The following is a 23256-nucleotide window of genomic DNA, read 5'->3' as shown; positions in this document are numbered from 1 at the left end:
GTGATATAATTAGAACAGAACATGATTTATAGCAAATCCTGATGTAATATAAACCCTATTAATTCACATACACTGACTTCTCAGTAACAATTTGCCTAGTCATCAGTGGAATAATATGTTTCTTCTTAGATCAACAGGCATGGAATTATACAAACTCAAAATGGAATTTGCGTTAACCTATACACTGTTGAAGAAGAGGAATTTTTAAAGAACTAAGTTTAATGAGCTTTCTTACTATTTTACAGGGTTTCAAAGATATTTCTCTTGAGAGATTTATACATGGAGGAGCAAATGTCACTGGATTCCAGTTAGTAGATTTTAATACGCCCATGGTGACGAAACTAATGGATCGCTGGAAGAAACTAGATCAACGAGAATATCCAGGATCTGAAACACCTCCAAAGGTTTTGTATATTTTTGTATATTGTGTACTATTATCTTTCTAAATGTTTTAAGTTACTTTATTTTATGTGTATATGTTTTTTGGGGGGCGTTGGGGTTTTTTTTGTTTTGTTTTGTTTTGTTTTTTTGCTTTCAAGTGTGCCATGGGTATGCATTGTGCTCTCAAAAGACAGAAGAGGGAGTCAAATTTGCTAGAACTGGTAGCTTATAAGCTACCGCATGGCACTAGGAACATAACCTGATCCCAGGCAAAAACAATAAGTTTTCTTTTTTTTTTTTTTTTTAGATTTATTTATTTATTATATGTAAGTACACTGTAGCTGTCTTCAGACACTCCAGAAAAGGGAGTCAGATCTCGTTACGGATGGTTGTGAGCCACCATGTGGTTGCTGGGATTTGAACTCTGGACCTTTGGAAGAGCAGTCGGGTGCTCTTACCCACTGAGCCACCTCGCCAGCCCAACAATAAGTTTTCTTAACTGCCAAGCCAAATCTCCAAACCATGTTAATATGTTTTATTTTATGATTTGTTTTTTTATGCTTTCAGACTCTTTGTGACATCTTCTCACAATCCTTGCACTAAAAACGAACTGAATACATTAAAATGTTTGTGTATCTGGTACAGTGAATAAAGTGCTTGCTATGAAGCATGGGAACTTGAGTTCAGATCCCCACCACCCACTTACAAATAACTAGTGCAGAGATGTACTCCAGTAACCCCAAGTCTGGAAAGATGAGGCCAGAGGCTCGCTGTTCAGTCAATATAGCCAATCCAGAAGAACTGGCATTCAGTAAAAGACCTTGTTCAGAACAACAAGGTGGAGAGCAGGAGAGACAGTCACCTGAATTTATTTCTAGCCTCCAGATGTCCACGAACAGGTGTTGTCTCAATAGTTCAAGTTTACCAATGAAGATGATAGCATGAAAGCCTGCTAGCTCAGAGAGGCAGAAAAAACACCCAGCTGACCTTCCTCCACAGTTGATATAGCTAATGGAAAAACTCCTTGTGCACACTGTCTCTATAACCCCTGAAACTGGATGTCTCTCCTTTTTACTTCCTGTGTATCTCTCTATCCATCTTTCTGGCTTCCTCTTCCACTGTATAGTTTTGTATACTCCCTCCTGGTCAACTGCTTGCTTGTTCTTTATTTAGTCCTTTTTTATTTACTTTATTTATCTATTTTCTTTCTTTATTACTTTATTTAGTTAATTAGTTTATTTAGTCCTATTTAGCAGAATGCTCTTGAATGTGTGTTAGAACTGAGTCATGTCACAACTAGAAACAGATTTTTCCTATAAATAAGGCAGACTCAGAGTTCACAGTGTGATCAAATATCCTACAACTCACAGGTGAGCTTAACTACAGATGTAAAGGACCATATACATTCAAACATATGCCATACATACACACAGACATTCAGACACCATTTGGTATTCCTCAGTTGAGAATGCTTGATTAGCTCTGTACCCCATTTTTAATAGGGTTATTTGGTTCTCTGGAGCCTAACTTCTTGAGTACCTTGTATATATTCTATATTAGCCCTCTATCAAATATAGGATTGGTGAAAATCTATTCCCAATCTTTTGGTTGTCATTTTGTCCTATTAACAGTGTCCTTTGCCTTACCAAAGCTTTGCAATTTTTTGAGGTCCCATTTGTCAATTCTTGATCTTAGAGCATAAGCTATTGGTATTCTGTTCAGGAAATTTTCCCCTGTGCCCATGTCCCTGAGGCTCTTCCCCACTTTCTTTTCTGTTAGTTTCAGTGTATCTGGTTTTATGTGGAGGTCCTTGATCCACTTGGACTTGAGCTTTGTAAAAGGAGATAAGAAGGGATCAATTTGCATTCTTCTACATGCCAACCACCAGTTGGAGCAGAACCGTTTGGTGATTATGATGTCTTTCTTCCACTGGATGATTTTAGATCCTTTGCCAAAGATCAAGTGACCATAGGTGTGTGGGTTCATTTCTGGGTCTTCAATTCTATTCCATTGATCTACCTTCCTGTCACTGTACCAATACCATGCAGTTTTTTTTCTTTTTTTTTATTAGATATTTTCTTCATTTATATTTCAAATGCTATCCCCAAAGCCCCCTATACCCTCCCCCTGCCCTGCTCCCCAACATACCCACTCCTGCTTCCTGGCCCTGGCATTCTCCTGAACTGGGGCATATGATCTTCGCAATACCATGGACCTCTCCTCCCATTGATAGCCAGTTTTTATCATAATTGCTCTGTAGTACAGCTTGAGGTCAGGGATAGTGATTCCCCTAGAAGTCCTTTTATTGTTGAGAATAGTTTTCGCTATCCTAGGTTTTTTGTTATTCCAGATGAATTTGGAAATTGCTCTTTCTAACTCTATGAAGAATTGATTTTGGAATTTTGATGGAGATTGAACTAAATCTGTAGATTGCTTTAGGCAAGATGGCCATTTTTACTATATTAATTTTGTCAATCCATGAGCGTGGGAGATCTTTCCATTTTCTGAGGTCTTCTTCGATTTCTTTCTTCAGGGACTTTAAGTTCTTGTTATACAGATCTTTCACTTGATTGGTTAGAGTCACACCAAGATATTTTATAATATTTGAGACTATTGTTAAGGGTGTCATTTTCCTAATTTCTTTCTCAGCCTGTTTATCCTTTGAGTACAGGAAGGTTACCGATTTGAATTAATTTTATATCCAGCCACTTTGCTGGAGTTGTTTATTGTGTTTAGGAGTTCTCTGGTGGAATTTTTGGGGTCACTTAAGTATATATCTTCTCATGTGCAAATAGTGATATTTTGACTTCTTCCTTTCCAATTTGTATCCCTTTGACTTCCTTTTGTTGTCTAATTGTTCTGGCTAGAGCTTCATATACTATATTGAATAGACAGGGAAAGAGTGCACAGCCTTGTCTAGTCCCTGATTTTAGTGGGATTGCTTCAACTTATTCTCCATTTAGTTTGATGTTGGCTACAGGTTTGCCGTATATTGCTTTTACTATGTTTAGGTATGGGCCTTCAGTTCTTGATCTTTCCATGAATTTTACCATGAAACTATGTGTTGAACTATGTCAAAAGCTTTTTCCGCATCTAATGAGATGATCATGTGGGATTTTACTTTGAGTTTGTTTATATTGTGGATTTTGTTGATGGATTTCCATATATTGAACGATCCCTTTATCTTGGTGAATGATCACTTTGATGTATTCTTGGATTTGGTTTGTGAGAATTTTACTGAGTGTTTTTGCCTTCACATGGGAAATTGGGCTGAAGTTCTCTTTTTTTTTTAATTACGTATTTTCCTCAATTACATTTCCAATGCTATCCCAAAAGTCCCCCACACCCCCCCCCCACTCCCCTACCTAACCATTCCCATTTTTTGGCCCTGGCGTTCCCCTGTACTGGGGCATATAAAGTTTGCCTGACCAATGGGCCTCTCTTTCCATTGATGGCCGACTAGGCCATCTTTTGATACATATGCAGCTAGAGTCAAGAGTTCTGGGGTACTGGTTAGTTCATAATGTTGTTCCACCGATAGGGTTGCAGATCTCTTTAGCTCCTTGGATACTTTCTCTAGCTCCTCCATTGGGGGCCCTGTGATCCATCCAATAGTTGACTGTGAGCATCCACTTCTGTGTTTGCTAGGCCCTGGCCTAGTCTCACAAGGGACAGCTATATCATGGTCCTTGCAACAAAGGCTTGCTAGTGTATGCCATGGTGTCATCATTTGGAGGCTAATTATGGGATGGATCCCTGGATATGGCAGTCTCTAGATGGTCCATCCTTTTGTCTCAACTCCAAACTTTGTCTCTGTAACTCCTTCCATGGGTGATTGTTTCCAATTCTAAGAAGGAGCAAACTGTCCACACTTTGGTCTTCGTTCTTCTTCAGTTTCATGTGTTTTGCATCTCGTACCTTATATCTCGCTATACTAAGTTTCTGGGCTAATATCCACTTATCAGTGAGTACATTTCATTTGAGTTCTTTTGTGATTGGGTTACCTCACTCAGGAGGATGCCCTCCAGGTCCATCCATTTGCCTAGGAATTTCGTAAATTCATTCTTTTTAATAGCTGAGTAGTACTCCATTGTGTAAATATACCACATTTTCTGTATCCATGCCTCTGTTGAGGGACATCTGGGTTCTTTCCAGCTTCTGGCTATTATAAATAAGGCTGCTATGAACATAGTGGAGCATGTATCCTTCTTACCGGTTGGGACATCTTCTGGATATATGCCCAGGAGAGGTATTGCGGGATCCTTATCAGACCACCATGGCCTAAGGCTGATCTTCAATAACAACATAAATAATGGAAAGCCAACATTCACGTGGAAACTGAACAACACTCTTCTCAATGATACCTTGGTCAAGGAAGGAATAAAGAAAGAAATTAAAGACTTTTTAGAGTTTAATGAAAATGAAGCCACAACATACCCAAACCTATGGGACACAATGAAAGCATTTCTAAGAGGGAAACTCATAGCTCTGAGTGCCTCCAAGAAAAAACGGAAGAGAGCACATACTAGCAGCTTGACAACACATCTAAAAGCTCTAGAAAAAAAGAAGCAAATTCACCCAAGAGGAGTAGACGACAGGAAATAATCAAACACAGGGGTGAAATCAACCAAGTGGAAACAAGAAGAACTATTCAAAGAATTAACCAAACGAGGAGTTGGTTCTTTGAGAAAATCAACAAGATAGATAAACCCTTAGCTAGACTCACTAGAGGGCACAGGGACAACATCCTAATTAACAAAATCAGAAATGAAAAGGGAGACATAACAACAGATCCTGAAGAAATCCAAAACACCATCAGATCCTTCTACAAAAGGCTATACTCAACAAAACTGGAAAACCTGGACAAAATGGACAAATTTCTAGACAGATACCAGGTACCAAAGTTAAATCAGGATCAAGTTAATGATCTAAACAGTTCCATATCCCCTAAAGAAATAGAAGCAGTCATTAATAGTCTCCCAGCCAAAAAAAGCCCAGGACCAGATGGGTTTAGTGCAGAGTTCTACCAGACCTTCAAAGAAGATCTAATCCCAGTTCTGCACAAACTATTCCACAAAATTGAAGTTCTCTTTCTTTGTTGGGTCTTTGTGTGGTTTAGGTATCAGCATAACTGGCTTCACAGAACAAATTTGGTAATGTTCCTTCCTTTTCTATTTTGTGGAATATTTTGGAGAGAATGAATATTAGGTCTTTGAAGATCTGATAGAATCCTGGTCTACCAAAACCCATCTGGTCCTGGGCTTTTTTTTTTTTTTTTTTTGGTTGGGAGACTTTTGATGATTACATGTATTTTATTAGGGGTTTAGGGACAGTTTAGATGGTTTGTCTGATCCTGATTTAACTTGGTATCTGGTATCTATTTAGAAAAATATCCATGTCATACAGATTTTCAAGTTTTGTTAAGTATAGGTTTCTGTAATAGGATCAGATAACTTTTTGAATTTCCTCAGTTTCTATTGTTACGTTATGATATTGTTTAAATTTGGTTTTGTCGTGGAATATCTTGGTTTCTCCATTTATGGTAATTGAGAGTTTTGTTGGGTATAGTAGCCTGGGCTGGCATTTGTGTTCTCTTAGGGTCTATATGACATCTGCCCAGGATCTTCTGGCTTTTAGAATCTCTGTTGAGAAGTCTGGTGTAATTCTGGTAGGTCTGCCTTTATATGTTCCTTGACCATTTTCCCTTACTGCTTTTAATATTCTTTCTTTGTTTTGTACATTTGCTTTTTTGATTATTACATGATGAGAGGGTTTTCTTTTTCTGGTCCAATCTATTTGGAGTTCTGTAGGCTATATATTTATGGCACCTATTTCTTTAGGTTAGGAATGTTTTCTTCTATAATTTTGTTTAAGATATTTACTGGCCCTTTGAGTCTTGTATTTTAGTTGTGTTGGGGTATCCAGGGCTTTCTGTGGTGGAAGAACTGGGTTCTGATGATGCCAAGTAACCTTGATTTCTGTTGTTCATGTTCTTGAGCTTGCTTTTCTCCATCTGATTATCTTTGCTGTTGGCTGGTCTTGTCCCTCCTGTGAGCCTATGATCTTACTGTTAGCACTACTGGGATACCAGCTTTCTCTGGGTGGGATTAGGGTGTGGAGAGCTGTGGCACATGGTCAGCTCCAGGCACAGATGGAAACTGGATGTATTTATTCCCTGGCTGCTCCTGGGTTCCTATGTCCTGTGGGCTCTGGACGAGTCCCACTTGGGCCAAGTATTGGAGAAGAAGTGGTAGTTTCACCTATGATCTTAGGTGTGTCAGTACTCCTGGGAGACCCGCTGTCTCTGTGTGGGATTAGTGTGTGGAGTGCTATGGCACAGGTTCAGTTTCAGGTTACTGATAAAAATCTGAAGGCTCGTGTCCTGTCTGCTCAGCACTTCCTATCACATATTACTATTTAATACACATTTTTTTACCCTGTGTGATTATGATCTGAAAAGTTTACTCAAGTAAGCCATTGTTCTTAAAAAGAATGTAAGATTTCTTTCTGAGAGCTTCTTGTTGTGACCTTCTGTCAATTAATCAATACATTCTTTTATTTATTTTAGTTAACTTCTTTTTCTTCCTTAGCATTGACCTATAGCCACTTCTCAAAGGGAATTTACTTAATACATATATTTTTCAGAAGCACCAGAGTCTTCTTACATTATGACCATTAGGCAGCAATGGGTGCTGTTTCAGACCATTTTAAGCTGTCAAATAACCTGTAAAAAAAAAAAAAAAAAAAGCACAAATTTGGGTAAAACAGCACCTACTGATCACAAAAAGTTTATTTGTTTACATCATGAGAACAGAAAAAAAATGTAGTGTTTATTTAAATAGAACTGGAATTTTGCGTATTTGCTGAATTGAGTGTTCCACTTCTCTGAATATGCCTACGTGTGCCGGCAAAAGTATTAATTATTGACTTGGAGATTGCAAATAAATGTTAATGTGTAGAGAAATTCAAAACCAGAGTCCATAAATGGTGAGGGTTGGGTATAATTAACTGAATTTTATTTCAGTTGGTTAATGCTTACCCCAAGAATCAGCACAGGATCTCTGATCTTGTCACTTTCTTTCAGTAAAAGGAATACTAATTACTAATAATACTGAAATATGGGAACAAAGGTCCTTTTGATTTCATGATTCTTTGCTATGTTTCTGATGCCCCAGCTAAACAGAACTGTTCTCTTTAGTCAGTGTCCCCAAGTATAGATGTTAGTCACCATGTGTAGATGTCACCTCCATGGTCCTTCACTGTTACCTGCACTATCCATGTATTCCAACATTCTTTCAACGTTCAAGTTCCTCTTTCCCCATGATCTTCCTTTATGCTCTCCATGATTGTGCTATTCTCAACCAGGACTTATCATACTTCGTATTTGGCTCCTGAAAACTCCTGTAGGCACCACACACTACCAATCTTCACATTCTCACATTTCCTAGCCAGTGGGTTCAGCAGTCAGCTTGTCAGGTCATAATAAATATTCAACCTCACAACAGATGCAGTAAACAATTACTGTTTTATTTTTCTGCCTTGTGCTCCGTAACATATATTTTATATTCTACAAACCTAGGAGTCACAGAACTTGAATTTATTTTAGTTCTTTCTTTTCAAAGTCCAATTTCCTCCACTGCATACTGATTCTGCCTCTGTTTTTCTTCTATTCCGACAAATGTTAAGAGGCAGGAGTCACCTCTTCATTCTGATTGATGGGTAGGACAGAAAATAACTCCTAGCTAAGAGGTAGTTTTAAAGGTTCTCACAAATGAAATGTTTATTATATATTTTTTTCTACATGTCATCTGAACTCTGGATGTCCATAAATACACTTTCCTACACGTACTATATAATAAGGAACATGAGAAAGAATTGGAGCTTTTGAATGTAAAGCCAGTTTAAAAGCCAAGCTTCTGTCAGCTCTTCCACCCTATTAAATTCCAGGCCTTTGTTTCTCCAGCTGGTTTTGTTTGCTTTGCACTGCACCCCACTGTGCAACACCACTTCCTTTTTCTACAGGAAAGTAAATTTGTTTGCTTTTTTACCATCTCCCCTCAGCTTCATTCTCCATGCTTGGAAGAGAAAAAGGCCAATATTTTTTTTCTTTTTTTATCTCTTGATCCTGGCACACCAGTAGTATATTTTATCATTTGTCCTTTAGGTCTTTGGGAAAATGTCTTTATTTCTCCTTTTTATTGACTTGCCTTGGAAAAAGATGACTTTGGAGTTTTTTTCTACTCAGAGGCATTGTATGCCAAGCAAGAGAGAATGTTTAGTGTAGCACTTTGCTTCTTTTCCTTCAGTTAGTTACTCCATCCTAAGAGGGCACAGGCCTTTGCTTATGTCTGTGATATTGTATCCTAGATGCTCTTACTTTACATGGTCCTTATACATCCTTTTGATACAAAATTCATGTTCAGTTTCTCTACTACTTAACAGTGCTTTCTTGGAAATCATGTAATTTTAGTTTTTCTCTTCCTTGAAACGATAGCTTTTCAGTGTAGTAATCATATTGTCTCTGTTTAGTTTCTACATTCACAATTCCAAGTGGATTTTCTTCACTTGCAGGCAAAAAACCAAGAAGTTTCTCCCCTGATTCACATGGTACAAAGATGCACCTGATGCAGATGTAGAAAGTGTTAATTATATAGAATTCCTGAAGCAGATAATGCAGTTATTGTTATGACTAGTAGCTGATGAATACTATGTCCTATCACCCATGTGTTTAGTAAGTCTCTAATCAAACATCACCAAAATTTACCCCAAGTCACATTTTTCTATTCGTCTTCCCTTACATCCTGCTCCTGCTTTCCACTAATAATCTTGCCCAGGTGGCTCACTATTTTCTCAAAATGATACATGGATGGTCATCAAAACACAGATGGTATAAACTTTGTATCTACATTGATACTGGGATGGAAAGTTAAAGCAATGATTAGTCCATCAAATTGAGCACTCTCATTGGATGATAGGTGTAAACCCTGTTGAAGTTGAGTAAAATAGTTGTTATCCCTATCATTGCATTTCTCAATAACAACACACAGTTTCTATTGGAGGATAAACAGAGATATTTCAAGTCAATGAATGCAAAGCAAATCTCTGAGAACACTGCTAGGCATTTGGAGAGTGGGAACAAAAGGCCCTCCTGGAGCTAAGCCACTGCAATGCAGGATGTAGCAGCACAGACTGTAGTATCCATCCTCTACCGGTTTATACTGAAATATAACATAAAGTCCCAACCTGAGGCCTCTCTTCTAGATGATGGAAAATTGTGCTTTAGGGTCTCTATTTTCAGGGTGGGTTTTCTCCTTTAAAATTAGATCAATATGATGTAGCATACAGTATTTGTATTAAAGCAAAACAAGACACTTCCAAAGCCATCATCAATTATCCATGGTACCATGGTAGCTCTTGAGAAAGATGGAGTTTTTGTCATAAGCCCACAGAGCTCCAAGATTTCTCTTTGTGATAGATTTTAACATTTGTCTTTGTACATGCTTTAACTTTGCTCAGTACACTTCTGCTCTCACTTACGATGGTGTCTTGGTAATGGCTGAAACTTTCCGAAGTCTCAGAAGACAGAAAATTGATATTTCAAGGAGAGGAAATGCCGGGGATTGTCTGGCAAACCCTGCTGCTCCCTGGGGCCAGGGAATTGACATGGAGAGAACACTGAAGCAGGTAACTCATAATTTTGTTTTTTCTCATGATCTTTTGTAAGAATGGTATGTTAAAAACAGACTAATTTATCTGAATATTAAATGTCTATAATAATTTCCATGCTAATATATCAAGTATTTAACAGTGTCGAAACATTTTAGTTAGAATTGCAGTGGTTATTCTGTATATGCATGTGTAGTCAAAATAACACAATAAATCTGTAAAAGTCTAAAGAAATAAAGTTGTTCAGTGTAGACACACTTGGTTATCAAGAGTCCAGTATTCCATAAAACCACTCAAGGACTCAGCCAGGCAGAAATCTGCCATTTTGAATGAACATGTTGTGGGAAAGTTTTGGAACAACAACTGAATGATTCAACAATGGTTCTACTATCTGCTTATAACTTACCTCAGAAAGGGTCATTACCCTCATTATCCATAAGGAGTACAGGAAATATAAACCTAATTTATCAAAGAAGGAGAAATGTTTAATGCATCTTTAACTTTGGGTTAAATGATCAATTTTATTCTTTTATACTCATTCAAACAATATATTTTACGTAATTGATGTTGCAAAAATTATTAATTTCTCTAAAATGTGATGAATTCAAACTGTTAAGTAAAATGAATAAGATTCAAAAGGTAATTTGGAATCCAATGTGCTTGGATATTTTAGATGATATATTTTTAGGTTTTCATATGTTAGTTCAATGTCAGTGAGAAGAATATGATCTGTCATAGAAACCCTACATACATAATCTGATGTAAGAAGATATTACGAAAAAAACTAAAGATTGACCCTAAGCAAATAAAATTTTTATTCTATAAAGGATATTTTAATATTGGGAAAAAATTATGTTAGTTAAAATGAAACTTTGTAATACCAAAACAATCATCTTCTAGGTATAGAGCAAAAGTAACTCTTAATGTCCTTTCATATCCTTTCTCAAGGCTCCATCTCAGTAACTCAAGCATCCAATGACATTCCAGAGAGCTGAGTGTAACTTTTAATTGCACAGCCTTTTATGGTCCTCAGACTAGTAGAGAAAGATTCCCTTAAGTGAAGCTCTTAATGAGTATATATGTTTTCTTTTTCCTTCACAGGTTCGAATTCAAGGACTGACTGGGAATGTTCAATTTGACCACTATGGACGTAGAGTTAATTACACAATGGATGTGTTTGAATTAAAAAGCACAGGACCTCGAAAGGTGAGGTGAAACTGAATTGAAAAATAAAAATTATTTTCTTATTTTCATGTGACACTCTTAAAGGCTTATAGGAGAAAAAAAGCATGATCCTCTAAATTCTATTTTTAAGTGACACTCACACCTAGTATTTTCTTGATAGTCTATGGTTGTATCATATGTTTAATGCTTAAATGATGTGACAAAAATGAAATAATTAATTTGTCATTTTACCCTATAATTCACAGTGGGAGTAATGTGGCAAGGGGAGCTTGGCAAACAAATTTTGGAATCAAAATGCATTCCACAGAAAAGAACACAATGCAGTATGTCCATGTAGGATCTGTGAATCATTAGAGAGAGTACAAAGAGACCCTGCTAAAGAATGGATGTACTTTAAACAGATTATTGGTTTCCAACTAATCAGGCAAATTAAATTGAGCAAAGTAAAGCAAATGGAAGATAAAATGAAGACACTAATTACTGGGCTGAGAAGAAGAGCAACACCTGAGTTTAGGATTCTATATTTAAGAAATATCTTACCATTGTTTCTGTTACTATGACCAAACACCCTGACAAAAAGACACTTAAAGGAAAATGGATTTGCTTCTTCTTAGTATTACAGGGTATAGTTTATCACTGACCACAAGTACAGGCATGAACTCGAAGCAGGTCTCATGATAACCACAATCAAAAAAGACAAATATATGGATGTTGTTTGCTTGCATATGTACTCAGCTCAACTGCCCCACACTTATATAGTTCAGAGGCTCTCACTATGAAATAGAGCCACCTGCAAAGAACTGGTTCTTTTCATGTCAATTAAGACGATCCTGATCTAGATAATCCCTCACTGAGAATCTCTTCCCCAGTGATTCTATTTGTAGCAGGTTGACAATTAAAGCTAACCATCACAGAAAAGAAGCTCTAGAGATATCAGATGTGAGGATTCTTATATGCCTTTCTAGCATTCCCAATGTAGTCTACCAGAACTGCCTAAACTTTTCCTCTTTTATTACATATTTTCCTCAATTACATTTCCAATGCTATCCCAAAAATCCCCATACCCTCCCCCCCCACTCCCCTACCCACCCATTCCCACTTTTTGGCCCTGGCGTTCCCCTGTACTGGGGCATATAAAGTTTGCATGTCCAATGGGCCTCTCTTTCCAGTGATGGCCGACTAGGCCATCTTTTGATACATATGCAGCTAGAGTCAAGAGCTCCGGGGTACTGGTTAGTTCATAATGTTGTTCCACCTATAGGGTTGCAGATCCCTTTAGCTCCTTGGGTACTTTATTTATGTGTGAATCCAGGTATATAAAGTAGACAAACAAATTAGACATTTACGGATTATATCTCACAAAGAACTTGGAATAATTTTAGTATAGCTATAATTTCATCATTTATCTATACTAATGAAATGGAAGTGCTGGACTATTTTTATGTGAAAAAAATAGATCTAGTCTGAAAGTGATAACACCTTTTTTCTTACATTGGCTAATGTTTTTGATTTTTGTATATGTGAATGCTAAGAACACTGGATCACATAACTAACCCATAAAAAATGGCAGAAGTGTATTTCAAGGATAGGATGTATATGTTTTAAAACATTACAGAAATTGTTAGAAATCTTATCCTAATCATGGGTTAAGATCCATTCAACAATTTTTGTGAAAATCAATGAGACTATTAATCTAAAACCTTGAAAATCAAGCCATGCATCATCTAGGAATGGTAGATCATGCCTGTAACTCTAGCACTTGGGAAGCAACATCATCAGGATTAGAGAGCATCCTAAATGATGCAACAAGTTAGAAGTCACTCTAAGGACATGCAACTATAAATTCTATCTATCTATCTATCTATCTATCTATCTATCTATCTATCTATCTAAATAAATAAATAAATTAATAAATCATTCTAACACAATAGAAAGATATTCAAAATTGATGTCTACAAGCTGTGGAATGATGGTAGAAAAATATTTGCTATCCATGATTAAACCACTATATTTTCATAAGATAAAAAAACCTTTGTATGTATAAGAAGAGTACTTCAATGAGTAGCATACAGTATTCTTAAATTTGAGCCAAAGTTTTTCAGGGAGCATGCATAACAGCTTGCAGTACACGTATTCCTATTATGCATTTCAAAATCAAGACTTCGGTGAAGTCACGTGATGCAATATAAACAGATGATTCCGGCAAAATCTCAATTCACTATACATTTTACCGTTGAAGAATCAGAAGCTACCTGTTTTTTTTAACCCCTGTGTTCCCTTACACTAGTAAGCCACTGCTTAAGAAGGTAAGTTAAGCAAGGCATGATGCACAAATTTGATCCCAGCATTTGAAGCAGACACGTAGATCTCTATGAGAATCTATGTCAAAGAGAGAGACAGAGACAGAGAAATAAGTATTTTATAGTAAATGATGCCTAGGATTCTTTTTCTTTTTCATTTATTGGATTTTTTAATTTACATTTCAAATGTTCTACCCTTTCTCAATTTCCCCACCAGATTTCCCCTTTATCTCATGCCCTGTCCCCATGCTTCTATCAAAGTCTTCCCCGACCCACTCACCCACTACTGCCTCCCTGCCCTGGCATTCCCCTATACTGAGGCATCAAGCCTTCAAAGGACCAAAGGCCTCTCCTCCCAGTGATGCCCTACAAGACCATACTCAGCTACATATGCTGCAGGAGACATAAGTCCCTCCAAGTGTACTCTTTGGTTGGAGATTTAGTCCCTGGGAGCTCTGGGGGGCCTGATTGGTTGATGTTGTTGTTCTTCCTAAGGGGTTGCAAACTGCTCCTTCAGTCCTTTCTCTAACTCCTGAATTGGGGAACTTGTGCTCAGTCCAATGGTTGGCTGTGAGCATCTCCCTCTGTATTTGTCAGACTCTGGCAGAGGCTCTCAGGAGACAGTTATATCAGGCTTCTGTCAGCAAGCACTTCTTCATGAAGAATCCATGATAGTGTCTGGGTTTGGTGATTGTATATGGGATGGATACCCAGGTGGGGCAGTGTCCGGATGACCTTTCCTTCAGTATCCACTTCTCACTTTGTCTCCATGTTTCCTCCTGTATTTTGTTCCCCCTTCTAAGAAGGACCAAAGCATCCACACTTTGGTCTTCCTTCTTCTTGAGGTTCATGTGGTCTGTTAATTGTATCTTGGGTATTCTGAGCTTTTGGGCTAATATCCTCTCATCGGTGAGTGTGTGTTTTTTGTGATTGGGCTACCTCACTTAGAATGATATTTTCTAGTCCCACCCATTTGCCTACAAACTTCATAAAGTCATTGTTTTTAGTAGGTGAGAAGTATGCCATTATGTACCACATTTTCTGTATCCATTCCTCTGTTGAAGGACATCTGAGTTCTTTCCAGCATCTGGTTATTATAAATAAGGCTGCTATAAACAAACTGGAGCATGTGTCCTTGTTATATCTTGGAGGATTTTTTTCGGTGTATGTCCAGGAGTGGTATAGTTGGTCCTCAGGTAGTACTATGTCCAGTTTTCTGAGGAACCATCAGACTGATTCCACAGTGATTGTACGAGCTTGCAATCCCTCCAACAATGGAGGAGTGTTCCTCTTTCTCCACATCCTCACAAGCATCTGCTGTCACCTGATTTTTTTTTTATCTTAGCCATTCTGACTGGTTTGAGGTAGAAGCTCAGAGTTGTTTTGATTTGCATTTCCCTGATGACTAAGCATGTTAAACATTTCTTTAGGTTCTTCTCTGCCATCTCATATTACTCAGTTGAGAACTCTTTGCATAGTTCTGTACCACATTTTTAATACGGATATTTGATTCTCTGGAGTCTATCTTCTTGAATTCTGCGTATATATTGAATATTAGCCCTCTATTGGCTGTAGGATTGGGAAGGATCTTTTCCCAATTTGTTGGTTGCCGTTTTGTCTTATTCACAGTGTCCCTTGCTCTTACACGCGTTCTCACGACCGGCCAGGAAAGACACAACAAACCAGAATCTTCTGTGGCAAAACTTTATTGCTTACATCTTCAGGAGCAAGAGTGCAAAACTCAAACCCAAAAACGAAAGCGAAACCCCGTCCCTATTTAGGAGAGTTATCCTTCGCCTAGGACGTATCACTCCCTGATTGGCTGCAGCCCATGGCCGAGTTGTGGTCACGGGGAAGGCAGAGTACATGGGGTGGAGAAATACCCTTGGCACATGCGCAGATTATTTGTTTACCACTTAGAACACAGCTGTCAGCGCCATCTTGTGACGGCGAATGTGGGGGCGGCTTCCCACAGTTCCCCCTTATCTATTAATAAGAGCAATAGGCCACCCATATTAATGAGAGTGGAGATAGAGGTCAAATCCCCAGTGTGCAGGTAAAGGAGCCATGTACAGGATTAGCTCTTAGGCTCACAGGCTTTTACCCAGAGCAACCCTGACCTGCTCCCGTGTCGTTTTACCTGGAGAGAAGGACACTTGGACACTCAACCTTCTTGAAAGATGACATGTCTCCCTAGAATAGGCTCATATATGCCGCAGAGCCCTTCTACTGCAGTGCTTAGCCGTGCAACTCTCTCGGGCTGCTGAAGCACACTCACTCTATCCCGTGCAATGAGACTAGCCTCGTGGTGTGCAAGAGCTGAGTGGCCAGCGACCTATTACTTAAGCATAGATAACCATAAATCAGGGGAAACACCATGTTCTAGAGCTGCAAGCGCCTGGGCAATAACCACCTTGTCTCTCCTAGTTTGGGCCTTAAGCTTACAGACCAACCAGAGAAGCAACACTAATCCACAGCAAAGTGTATCTCCAAATAATATCAATCCCACCCATTCTTTAAAGAAGGAAAATGCTGAGGAGATCCAATTGGGTAATCCTTTGGTCAGGGACAGGTCCAAGCGCGTGGAGTTGACCTGAAGTCTCAATTCCCGAAGGATCTGTTCAAATTCAGCCGTCCAATTCTGTAACATATACTGAGAAAGACTTTTTGACAAATTAGCTGCCCTAGTAAATTTCTCATACTGAATGGAAGTAACACACAATCCCGGAAACTTTTGTTCACATCCCAGCTGAGCTATTTGCCATAATACATCTAGTTGTTTCTGGACAAGATCTATGAGTTGATTAACCAGCATGAGACCACCCTGTATCTTGACATTAGCTGAGGCCTGTTTATCTATGACTGTAGTCACTGAGGCTGACAAAGTGTTAATGGTGTCAGTCGTCTGGACCTGTCCAGACAGAGCCAAGGCTGTCTGAATCAAGGCCAAACCCAGTTCCTAGTTAGTGGTAAAAAGGCAGGGGAATACTTGAGCATTATACATCACCGGCATTGGGAGTGGAAATGTCGACATTATCCCCCAACGCTGCTCTCTCTTTATTATTGACGCCCTGGACATCACCAAGACGAGGGACATCAGTATTCCCTTGGTCAGTCTGGATTTTTCGGGTGAGTCTTTCTGGTATCCAAAATGGGTTGTCTTCATTCTGTGGGAAAACACAAATAGCTCCCCTGGGTCTTATCAAAATAGGATCCGGGCCATACCATTTATTATCAAGGACATTTTTCCATTTAACCATCTCATTGGGCCTATCTGGCTCTGAACAATGACGTTCAGCCGCAGTATGGCCATGAGCATCAATATTTAAAAAATTGAGTGTAAAGAGTGCCATAGACACAGACACTCTTGGTACTCGGGGTAAAGCCTCCTCGATTCCCCTCTTCTGTTTTAATAGATAGGATTTGAGGGTGCGATGCGCACGCTCAACAATACCCTGTCCTTGAGGGTTGTATGGAAGTCCAGTCAGATGGGTCACGTCCATCTGACGGCAGAACTGCTGGAATTTTTGAGATGTATAAGCTGGTCCATTATCAGTCTTAAGGAGTTTGGGTTTCCCCCAAGCACTCCATGCCTCAAGGCAATGTTGAATCACGTGTGAGGCTTTTTCTCCGGTTAACGGAGAAGCAAACATGATGCCAGAACATGTGTCAATGGACACATGGAGATATTGAAGTTTTCCAAAGGAAGAAACATGTGTAACATCCATTTGCCAGACCTGTAGAGGTCGAATACCGCGTGGGTTAATTCCCACATGAGGAACTGGCAAGAACTCACAGCAGCTTTGACATTGAGTAACAATGTCACGGGCTTCTTTTCTTGTCAAGGAGAAACGACTGTGTAATGTTTCAGCCGTCACATGAAAATTGTTATGAAAATTTCTTGCAGCCTCTACCGGGGATGATAGGGCAGCAGCCACCACTTTAGTGGCCTTATCTGCCAAATCATTTCCCAGAGCCATGGGGCCAGGTAGGCCTGAATGGGCTCTAACATGAGTAATATAAACAGGAAATCTTCTAGATAACAAAACTAATTGTATCTGCTGAAAAATATTGGCAACTCTACTGGAAGGCTTAATCACTCCAGCCACTTCTAAAAGATTTACTGCATTAACCACATAACAGGAATCTGACACAATATTAAGGGGTTCTAAAAAGGTTTTTAAAACTTCTAAAACCACTAAACATTCTACCACTTGAGGTGAATTTTCATTATATTGTTTGGATACCACTTTACCATTAGCCACATAGGCACCTATGCCAGTTTTTGATCCATCAGTATATACCACAATCCCATTTTTAAGTGGGTTTCTTACTGTTATTTGTGGAAACACAACAGATTGATTTTGGGCAAACTGTAAAATTGGATGTTTTGGATAATGGTTATCTATTTGTCCTGAAAAGGAGGTAACTAAAACTGCCCAATCATTAGATGTGGCTGCCAAGGTTTGAACCTGTGCAGTGGTATAAGGTACAATTAAAAGATATGGACTTCGCCCAAAGTGGGTGATTGCTGCTTTTAGGCCTTTAAGGGCAAGCTGTGCAATTGCATCAGGATACCAATCTATTATTTTAGCTGGGGATACGTTTGGATGGATCCACAACAATGGCCCATTCTGCCACAAAACTGCGGTTGGCAATTGTGCTGTCTTAAAGACACACAAACTGAAAGGCTGCGAATCCTCAATACGTTGTAATTGTGCATTCTGTAAGGCATTCTCCACCTTTTGTAAGGCCTGGTTAGCAGCTAGAGTAAGAGCCCTAGGGGAGGAGATATGAGGATCTCCTTCTAAAATACCAAACAAAGGCCTTAACTCAGCGGAAGGAATCTTTAAAAAAGGTCTGAGCCAATTAATATCTCCCAACAGCTTTTGAAAATCATTTAAGGTATGGAGGTGATCTCTTCTTATCTCTACCTTTTGGGGCACAATCTTATCTGGGAACACCACAGAGCCCAAGAATTGTCCTGTATCAGAAATTTGGACCTTTTCTGTGGCTATCTGTAAACCCCACTGACTTAAAGTTTTAAGTAGAAAAGGATATGCCTTTTGTAGCATGGTAAGGTTTTTATGGCACAGGAGGATGTCATCCATGTAAAGGAGCAAAATTAAAGAGGGGAATTGTTCCCTCACTGGCAAAAGAGCTTCTTGCACATAAAGTTGGCACATTGTAGGACTATTGGGCATTCCCTGTGGTAAGACCTTCCATTGATACCTCTTATCAGGTTCCATGTGATTAATAGAGGGGATGGTGAAGGCAAATCTGGGCCTATCCCTTGGACACAAAGGTATAGAAAAGAAACAATCTTTAATATCTATAATAATTAAATTCCAGCCACGTGGTAAGGCGGAAAGTACAGGGAGACCCCTCTGTACCGGGCCAAATAAGTTCATTTGCTCATTAATGGCTCTGAGGTCATGGAGCAGTCTCCACTTTCCTGACTTTTTCTTAATTACAAAAATTGGAGTATTCCAAGGTGAGGTAGATGGTTCAATATGGCCTAGTTTTAATTGTTCCTCTACCAGTTGAATCACAGCTTCCAGTTTTTCAGAGGATAGGGGCCATTGAGGAACCCACACTGGATCCCCTGTTTTCCATGGTATGGGTCGTGCTGCCCCAATGGCCTCTAGGGAAAACCCAGACCCTGTCTGTCTTGGTTTCCATTAGGTGAGATGGGCTCTATCCTTCCCTGTTCTTGATGTCCTAACCCTTTTCCTTCTTTATAACCCATCTTTGCCATGATATTTTTTGCTTTAGCTGAATACCCTCTCGATGGGGCGTTTTCATTGGACAAAATAAGGCCCAAATGCTGCATAATATCCCTTCCCCAGAGGTTAACCGGGAGTGGGAGCACATAAGGTATGAATTTCCCTTGCTGCCCTTCAGAGGATTCCCACGTCAAGGCAATGGAGCTTATAGTGGGACATGATTGATAACCTAGGCCCTGTAATGAATGAGATGACTCTGTGGTGGGCCATGCTTTGGGCCACCAATGTGTAGAAATTATACTTTTATCTGCTCCGGTATCAAGGATGCCTTCAAACTCTTTTCTGTTGATCTTAAGGCGGAGCTTAGGTCTATCATTCAAAGATACAACCAAATAGGCAGAATCATTTCCTGAGGAGCCCATTTTCTTTCTCTCAGGTCCTGCAAATTTCTCCCTGGTATTATCAGGGAGGAGCAGCAGCTGAGCTATCCTATCTCCTTTACTAATAGAAAAAACGCCCTTAGGGCTTGAGCACAGGACCTGTATTTCAGGGGAATGTTGACAATCCATAACTCCAGGGTGGACTACTAAGCCCTGCAAGGTGAGTGAACCCCGGCCGAGAATAAGGCCCATGGTTCCCAGGGGCAAGGATGGTATAGGCTCCACTGGCACCGGCTGAATACTCATTTGAGGCATTAATAGGAAGTCGGAGGCGGCACGCAGGTCCACCCTTGTGGGTCTTCCTGGGTCGCCTCTCTGACTGCTTCCTGGGTCCTGACAAACCGGTTCCCATATATTTGAGGGCCCTGGGACCGAGGGCCCGATGACCCGTTTTTTGGCACATCAGCTGATTGACTATCAGGCGGGGGAAGGAGTCTGCCATTTATATCCCTCACAGAGCGACACTGGTTGGCTCTATGATAACCCTTGCCACACTTAGAGCAAAGAGTGAGAGTCCCCCCCTGTTTATCTGGAGCTCTGCAATCTTTCTTAAGATGCCCAGGCTTTCCGCAGTTAAAACATGTCCTCTGATCATTTCTGCCCATGGAGCGGTTTTGGGATTGAAGGATGGCAGCCGCTAAACCTGCATTGGTGAGAGGTCCCCCAAGCTCTCGACAAACCCTGAGCCAGTCTTGTAAGCCTTTGTTCTTTCTTGGGGCTATGGCCGCTCGGCACTCCTTTGTGGCTTGCTCATAAATGAGCTGTTCTACCAGAGGTGCGGCTTGCTCTGAATCTTCAAAAATACGCTCTGCTGCCTCTGTCATTCTGGCCACAAAATCTGAGAATGACTCCTGAGGTCCCTGGACGATCTTTGTTAGTTGTCCAGTGGCTTCACCTGCTCGGGAGAGCGCCTTCCAGGCCCTAATAGCCGTGGAGGAAATTTGGGCATAAGCTCCCCAATGGTAGTTTGTCTGATCAGCAGAATAAGCTCCCTGACCCGTTAACAAGTCAAAAGTCCAATCTCTCTGCTCTGGAGTCAAAGCAGCTGCGTTTGCTCGGGCCTGCGCTTGTGCAGCCTCATGCCAAAGAGCTCTCCATTCCATATATTTGCCCATACTAGGGAGAGCGGCTTTTACAATCGTTTGCCAGTCGGCAGGAGTTAGTGCCATGCCGGCAAGCCTGTCTAACTGCACCAAGGTAAAATTAGCATTGGTTCCATATTTACGGACCGACTCGGCAAGCTCTTTAATCTGCACATATTCTACCGGAGCGTGGACACGCCCACCCTCGGCTCCTTCAAAGACCGGAAATGCCTGTTGTATTTTCCTTTGTTCCTCTCTGGGAATGAATGAGTCTGCGCATTGCCTCTCTGCGCATTGTCTCTCTGCGCAGGGCTGACGCACTACGCAGGGCGGGGGCTCCGCATAGGGCGGAAGTGCACCTTGAAGCCGACTGCCCGGAGGCCAAGCAGTAAACTGGCCTTCGCCAGCTGCTTTTGGCTTTTTTCTTGACCAATTAGCTCGCATTTTATCTGGCTGGCACTTTTCTCTCTCATAACGAGCTGCTTCTTCCTCCCAGTCTGTTTCTTCAGAGGAGAATTCGTCATCTGATTCAGAGCTACTAAGAGCTGGCTTCTCTAATTGATCTTTTTTCTTTTCTTTTTTCTTTTCCTTCCTTCTAATCTCTCCCCAGGTATTCTTACCTGACCTTAACTTTTCCTCGGGTTCAAGACCCGTGGAAAGGCCTGTATACTTATTCTGTGTACCATATTTCCTCTTTGCTCCTACTCTCTCTCCCCGCTTTACTTCTGATAGATTGCCCTGAATTTCATCCAGAATTTTCAGCCCTGCCTTAACCACTTGATAACATGTGAAAAGGAACAAAAGGGCTCCTAACACTAGAAAAAGTTCAAGGTCAAACATACCTTGTAAAGCTATTTCCCACTTTACTTCTGATAGACTGTCTTGAATTTCGTTAGAAAGTTCAAGGCCAGGCGTACCTTGTAAAGCTATTCCCCACTTTACTTCTGATAGACTGTCTTGAATTTCGTTAGAAAGTTCAAGACCAGACTTACCTTGTAAAGCTATACTTACGGGTACCCTGTTCCCCAGCTGAAGAGTTCTGAATTCACGCAGTTGAATCCTTCTCAACAGGCTGTTTTGTGGGAACACTTCATGACCGTGACCCGCAGTTCTGGTTCTGGAATGAGGGATCTTCCTTGCGCCGGTGATGGTTAACTCCCGTCCCGAGTTTTCTTGTCCCGGGTTTTTTCTTCCCGGATTTTCTCGTCCCGGATTTCGGCACCAACTCTTACACGCGTTCTCACGACCGGCCAGGAAAGACACAACAAACCAGAATCTTCTGCGGCAAAACTTTATTGCTTACATCTTCAGGAGCAAGAGTGCAAAACTCAAACCCAAAAACGAAAGCGAAACCCCGTCCCTATTTAGGAGAGCTATCCTTCGCCTAGGACGTATCACTCCCTGATTGGCTGCAGCCCATGGCCGAGTTGTGGTCACGGGGAAGGCAGAGTACATGGGGTGGAGAAATACCCTTGGCACATGCGCAGATTATTTGTTTACCACTTAGAACACAGCTGTCAGCGCCATCTTGTGACGGCGAATGTGGGGGCGGCTTCCCACACCTTGCCTTACAGAAATGTTGCAATTTTATGAGGTACCATTTGTCAATCTTGAAGCATAAGCTGTTGGTGTTCTGTTCAGGAAATTTTCTCCTGTGCCCATGTGCTCAAGGCTCTTCCTCACTTGCTCTTCTATTAGATTTAGTATATCTGGTTTTATGTGAAGGTTCTTGATCTACTTGGACTTGAGCTTTGTAAAATGAGATAAGAATGGATCGATTTGCATTCTTCTATGTGCTGACCAAAAGTTGAACCAACAGGATTTGTTGAAAATGCTGCCTTCTTTCCACTGGATTGTTTCAGCTTCTTTGTTAAAGATTCAGTTACCATAGGTGTGTGAATTCATCTATATGCCTGTATCTGTACCAATACCATTCAGTTCTTTTATTGAGAATAGTTTTTGCTATTCTGACTTTTTTTTTGTTATTCCAAATGAATTTGCAAGTTGCTCTTTCTAATTCTATGAAGAATTGATTTGGAATTTTTCTAGGGATTGCATTGAATCTGTAGATTGCTTTCAGTAAGATGGCCATTTTTACTATATTAATCCTGCCAATCCATGAGCAAGGGAGACCTTTCCATGTTCTGAGATCTTCTTCAATTTCTGCCTTCAGAGACTTGAAGTTCTTGTTACACAGATCTTTCACTTGTTTGGGTAGAGTAATGCCAAATTGTTTTATATTATATATGACTATTGTTAAGGGTGTCGTCCATAATTTCTTTCTCAGACTATTTATCCTTTGAGTAGAGGAGAGCTACTGATTTGATTGAGTTAATTTTACATCCAGCCACTTTGCTGAAGTTGTTATCAGGTTTAGGAGTTCTAAGGTGGAATTTTTGGGGTCACTTAAGCATACTATCATATCATCTGCAAATGATGATATTTTGACTTCTCCCTTTCCAATTTGTATCCCTTT

At 40.1% G+C, this 23256-nt stretch overlaps 1 protein-coding gene across 15 annotated transcripts in view; it reads left to right on the top strand.

Moving 5' to 3' along the window:
• Positions 1–23256, top strand: part of Gria4 (glutamate receptor, ionotropic, AMPA4 (alpha 4)) — a 378342-nt gene that overhangs the window by 282608 nt on the left and 72478 nt on the right. For all 15 annotated transcript variants that reach the window (XR_379085.2, XR_001778798.2, XR_001778797.2 and 12 more), the window contains exons 7-9: positions 246–404; positions 9898–10065; positions 11149–11253. Coding sequence is in view for 9 of the 15 variants with exons in the window: in XM_006509844.3 (XP_006509907.1) it covers positions 246–404; positions 9898–10065; positions 11149–11253 (432 nt within the window). In the remaining 6 variants the exon portion in view is untranslated. The remainder of the gene's footprint in view (positions 1–245; positions 405–9897; positions 10066–11148; positions 11254–23256) is intronic.

The sequence above is a fragment of the Mus musculus genome, chromosome 9 (genome assembly GCF_000001635.26).
Source record: "Mus musculus strain C57BL/6J chromosome 9, GRCm38.p6 C57BL/6J".
NCBI lineage: Eukaryota > Metazoa > Chordata > Mammalia > Rodentia > Muridae > Mus > Mus musculus.
This window is presented reverse-complemented; position numbering and strand designations above follow the sequence as displayed.